Source organism: Dermacentor variabilis, chromosome 7 (genome assembly GCF_050947875.1).
Source record: "Dermacentor variabilis isolate Ectoservices chromosome 7, ASM5094787v1, whole genome shotgun sequence".
Classification (NCBI taxonomy): domain Eukaryota; kingdom Metazoa; phylum Arthropoda; class Arachnida; order Ixodida; family Ixodidae; genus Dermacentor; species Dermacentor variabilis.
The window spans coordinates 7964015-7970014 of NC_134574.1; the positions used below are offsets into that span (position 1 = coordinate 7964015).

At 46.9% G+C, this 6000-nt stretch overlaps 1 protein-coding gene across 1 annotated transcript in view; it reads right to left on the reverse strand.

Annotated features, from left to right (window-relative positions):
* Positions 1–4732, reverse strand: part of mRpL11 (mitochondrial ribosomal protein L11) — a 58557-nt gene extending 53825 nt beyond the window's left edge. Inside the window, exon 1 of the mRNA XM_075698178.1 lies at positions 4377–4732. Coding sequence (XP_075554293.1) covers positions 4377–4595 — 219 coding nt within the window. The 5' untranslated portion in view covers positions 4596–4732. The remainder of the gene's footprint in view (positions 1–4376) is intronic.
* Between the last annotated feature and the right edge of the window lie 1268 nt (positions 4733–6000).

A 6000-nucleotide genomic window follows, 5' to 3' on the forward strand; every position in this document is an offset into this window, starting at 1 on the left:
GATTACTTATACTCTTACGCCGACCTAAATGGTCATTTCAATACCTCCACTACAGGTAAGCAGTCAGCTAGGCGGTCTGTCGACAGTGAACAGGGTGACAGGCATTCTGTTCAGTCAGATTCCCCACAGGCAGAAGCACTTCTTGATTCAGAGTGATCCCATGTATGTTGGATGTTCCCCAGAACGGTCATTTCGGACTTAAGAAGGAGCTTCCTGGGCAACCCTCCTCAGCACAAGGTGATGTACAGTCTAATGGGGCTGCACAATCTTTCAACATGGGGGAGGGAAATGGTGGGAGCAGGACATCAAAGTCAGCTACTTGTAGTCAACTCTCAAAGTACTGCAGCCGATCCGGAGGCAAGTCGGCCAAAGAGGATGCGAAAACCTCTGGCTTGGCTTCAAGACTATGTGACAGACTCATACAGCCTGTGTCGTCTCCTGTGGCTCTACTGCTTTGAGGCCTCGCAGTGTAGCCACAGTGGACATGTGTGATGTGTGCAGTGTAAATATTGCTGAGTTGCAGTTTATTACACTGTCTTCATTACTTGTTGCATTCTCAGCATGCTGACGAATGTGCAGAATGTTTTCTTACATTTACAGTCTCATATAATTGAACATTTACTGTCATACTTGTGTCATTCTTCTATGCATATGGGTCTTTCATTTTGCATAATGTGAAGTTCTGGGTGAAAGATGCAAACTCTGCAGTGTCTGACGCTGTGCTTTTCTGGTGAAAACCAAATAGCATACATATGTTAAGTGAATCTTTCAGCTCGTCTGCAGCATTAGTAGTATCATATAGTGAAGAGCCACTTACGAACTACGTTTTAGACCACGTATAATACAGGTAATTTTCATACATAACAGTCTGTATAGCACATAGCTGTTAGTATGCATTGAAATGTTTTCAGAATTCTCACTTAATAATGGGAAGTATACTGTGTGTAGCTACTCCATGCATCAGAACCGGATAATCCTCATAGTTATTCTAACAGAAGTAATTCATTCTTACATGCGGTACATTATAGAAGGAAAGTAAATCTTCCAGTGTATAGTTCTTTACAAAGAACTACACAGAGGAACTGTACCTCAGTTTGTAATTTTCCGAGCGGGGGACGACGTTGTGTCGTGCTGTCTTGTCCTCTGGTGTTATAAGTAGCACTCGCTAACCCTATTATCTGCAATGTCCGCTGGATGGATGGATGGATGTTATGAGCGTCCCCTTTGGAACGGGGCGGTGGCTTGCGCCACCAAGCTCTTGCTACTATGCTGCCTAATATCCTACCTAGATTCACCAATGAAAAAAAAAAAAAAAAACACACTATGAACTACCACGTCCAAATTTTCTGATACCCTATTGCGAACTGTGCTTTTGTACGTCTCCGTCTTTTGTCGTTTCCCTACTTTTCTTCCACCAATCCTCCAATCGCCTCTTACTGATGTCTATTGTGGACCTGTTTGCTTTACCACTGCTCCCGCTGAACCCAAGGGCTTCAAGGAGGCCAGTGGTGCCTAAATCGACCGCTGGATAGACGTCTTCACATTCTAATAAAATATGCTCCGTCGTTTCCCTAGCTTTACCGCAGCAAGCACATGCTTCTTCTTCCTTCTTATATCTCGCTTTATAGGTGCGTGTTCTAAGGCATCCCGATCTCGCTTCAAAAAGTAATGAGCTTCCCTTTGAGTTATCATAAATGGTTTCTTTCCTAATTTCGTTTTTTCCCCTTAAGTAGTTACTCATGGCAGGTTTCTTTTCCATTGCCGCCACCCATGAGATTAATTCAGCCTCTCTGACTTTCCGCTTGACCTTCTTTGTTGCTGTGTTGCCCACCCCACAGGCCGCATACTTGCTGGTAAGCTTCCTAGTTCTTTTCCTCCACTGTGAATCAATGTTTTGCCTGTACAGATACCTGAACACTCTCCCAGCCCATTTACTTTCCTCCATATTCCTCAGCCGTTCTTCATACTCAATTTTACTGCGAGCTTCCCTCACTTCAAAACTAGTCCAGCCCATATCCCCTTGCACAGCTTCATTTGTAGTCTTCCCGTGAGCGCCCAATGCGAGGCGACCCACTGACCTTTGGTTCCCGTCGAGTCCTGATTGTACCCCTGATTTAAAGCAAACAACCGCATTTCCAAAAGTAAGTCCTGGAACCATTACCCCTTTCCACATACCTCGGAGGACCTCGTACCTATTGTATCCCCATAGCGCTCTGTGCTTCATTATGGCTGCATTTCTCTTCCCCTTGACTGTTATGGTTTTTTCCTGTGTTTCCATATATCCGTTGCCTTCGTTTATCCATATACCAAGGTATTTATATTCTGTTACCCGAGGTATTTCTTGGCCCTGTATCTCCACTGTCTGTTCACTGTTTTCATTGAATACAATAACACCTGATTTTCTAACACTAAATTTCAAACCTAAATTGTTGCCTTCCTGTCCACAGATATTAGCCAGACGTTGCAAATCACTTTGCTTGTTTGCGAGCAACACAATGTCGTCCGCATAAAATAAACCTGGGAGTTGCTGCTCTATTACTGTACCTGCCTGTTTGTATGAGAGATTAAACCCGATATTACTTCCTTCTAGCGCCCTCTCCATCCTCACCATGTACATCATAAACAGCAGCGGGGATAAAGGGCACCCCTGCCTCAGTCCCTTGTTGATATGAACTTTCTCCGCGCTCCTCATCCCCTCCCATTCAACGCAAACAGTATTTTCTAGGTAAATCTCTCTCAAAAGCTGTATAAAATCGTTACCTAAGCCTTCCCCTTCCAGAATATCCCACAAAATGCTGCGGTCTACGTTGTCGTATGCTCCTGTAATGTCCAAAAAGGCCACATACAAGGGTCTGCTTTCTGCTTTTGATATTTCAATACACTGAGTAAGAACAAACAAGTTATCATCCAAACGCCTACCTATTCTAAAGCCATTCTGAAGCTCTCCCAGAATGCCATTATTTTCTGCCCATGCTTGAAGCTTTAATTTGATTGCCTGCATTGCTAGCCTGTATATTACCGATGTAATGGTCAACGGTCTATACGAGTGAATTCTGTCTTTCTCCCCCTTACCTTTATAAATTAAATTCATTCTACTTTGTCGCCAACTGTCTGGTATTCGTCTATCTTTTAAAGTTTTTTCAACTGCTTTCACGAGAGCTTCCTTACTTTTTGGTCCCAGTTCATTTATCAGCCTAACGGGAACCTCGTCTAGCCCTGTGGCTGTGCGCTTAGGAATTTTCTCTTCCGCTTTCTTCCAGTTTAAATTTGTAAGCACTAGCTCCTTTCCCCCTTGGGTCTCTTTCATGCTCTTTTTTTCTTCAAATACAACCTTGTCCTTGCCTTGGAAAGATTCGGCTGTTACTTTTTGGATGTAATTTATTGCTGCTTCTCCTTCCAGTCTGTTTTCATCTTCGTCTAGGATATGTTGTTGTATTGTTGTTGCCTTCCTGCCTAATAATTTTATGTGATTCCAAAATATTCTAGGTGCGGCCTTCTTTTTCTCACGTATTTCTGACAACCAACGTTCACTTTCACCTTTTAATTTTGCTTGCACCAGTATTTGAACCATAGACTTTTTCTCCCGGTATATTTCCGCATGATGGAACGAGCACGCCACCTCCATGTCTGTGCGTTTGTATGAATTCATTAGGCCAATCAGTGTGATCACGCCACTTGTGTAGAGCCAATGGCATGATGCAACCTGTACTGGAAATGCTATAGGTCAAATAAACGCCATGTTGGCCAGAACCCCTCACCCGAAAGAAGCGTCTCCGCCAACCTCACTGCGTCGTCCTCCCATACACTAGGCCCCTCCGTCAGCCGGCTTCGTGTACGACGCTACAAGGACTATCTCGCGATTAGCGGCCGAAATCGCCGGCTGGATACAAGACGTGGACGTTGCCCGGTCACCTCCGTTTAGAAAATTCAAGCAAACGAGTCACGATCTGCACCGTCATTCCGCTTATACAGAACACAGAAACTAACGTCTACCCGGCGTAGCTCAATGCTGCTCGTCACCAGTTAAACTGTAATGCAGTAATTTGGGCTTGTTGGTAAGACATCGTGAGGCTTATAGCGCGTGAAAAAGACAAAGACAAAAGGAAGACGTGACACACACAGGCGCCTGTGTGTCACGTCTTTCTTTTGTCCTTGTTTTTTTTTTTTTTTTCACGCGCTATAAGCCTCACCAGGTAAACAGCGCTGCTCAATTATCTTTCGCGTCGCGAGGCTACAACGCAACGATAAGGTGTGTCGTAGTTGATTGCTAAATTTCGTTCTTTCACGTGAAGCGAAATCACAGCACAGGGTCACATTTAGCAGCTGCACAGATGCGGCGGAAGCTGCCGAGCATCGCTTGTTGCCTCTAGACCCACCTTGCAGGGAATGGGCAATCCTTCCTTGATGTCCTTGGTCCTCTCGTTGAACTCCTTGCAGAAATGTGCAATGTTTATACCTCGTTGGCCGAGTTGAGGACCGAGCGGCGGACCCGGCATGGCCATGCAAGCAGGCACGTAAAGCTTCAGAGGCGTGGTGTGCATCACCTTCTCCACTACTTTCTTCATTGATTTCAGCTTTTTCACGCTCTTCGACATTGTGTGTCTTTTAATTATGTAATAGGAATGATATAACAATGCTAACCTCTAAAAGAGTCTCTTTGGTGACACTCGAAGTCGCACCAACGAGACGTTCATTTCAGGGATCGCCAGTCGTTTGCGCGCAGGCGCGAGGGGGCGTGAGACAGGCGTGCGTCTAATTGTCGTACAAAAATCCCTCACGTGACCTGATCCTAGGTGCCTAGGGACAGGATCGTTTAGGGACTTTTGAGAAGGCATGATGGTTGCGCCGAGCGACGCCGTGGAGTGTTCGTTCTCGGCGTGATCGTTCACCGGCTCGCGCGGACCGCGCGTTGTTCAACGTTGCTTATGTGATAGTGCTTGCGTTGCTTGTGTGTTGGTTGTACACCCGTGAGCAAAAGTATACGGACCACGGGAGCGCGTGCCAAACTGCATCGACGCGCCGTCTACCGACGCGGTGCCTGCTGTCGAGAGGGCCGCTAGAGCAGCGGTGCGCATGCGCGTCCCATCATATCCGCGGGCCAGACATGTAGCCTTGCCTGACGTGGCTACGGTGCTCGTAGACTAAACGTCCACTGGGCGTCGTTTTCTCTGCTCCACCGCGTCTGGGCCATTGTTTTACGCAGCGGCTGGGCTGGCACGCGCGTCCGCCGAGCTTCGTTTTCATTCTTTCTTTGGGGGGATAATCGCGAGCCGCAGTGCCTTCTCTGACGTCTTTAGATGACTCGCGCAAAATGGCTTTCTGCGGCGTTGTATTATCTCGAACTGTTCCAATGTTTGCTGCCGCAGGTAGAAGCAAGGTATTGCAATTGGTGTCCGCCGTCGCGTTAAGAAGTATATAGAACTGAGTTGCTGACGCTACTATGCTCCGCAAGCAGCAGGGTGCTAAAAGGAGACATTAGCGGCACCGTACAGCCTTTATTTCTTCATACCCTTCAACAAGGATTGAACAAAAAATGCACACGAGGGTGCCACTACAGGCAGCTGCGGCAACACTGACACATTCGCGAGAATATAAAATCAGGTGCAGCTGTGTGGTGCACGCAGCCGTGAAGTTCCAATTACAATTGCCCCCTTGCGAATCGGGTCGGGTTGACGGACCTGAATCACTGGTCGGGGTGACCACCGACAGACTCCGGTCTTGAGGCCACTTAGGACAAGCCAACGTGCTGCTGTTATTGTCGGAGATTATAATTTTCATTACTGTATGCATGAGTTCACTACGCTGTTGATTTTCCATAGGCGGCGATGACGCCTCGGAGGTGCCGTGGTATACGCTCATAACGCGATGCCGTGAGGAGAACCCGACAGCAAACATTGGAACAGTTCGAGATAATACAACGCCGCAGAAAGGCATTTTGCGCGAGTCATCTGAAGGCGTCAGGGAACGCAGTGCGGCGCGCGATAATCACCCCCAAAAAAG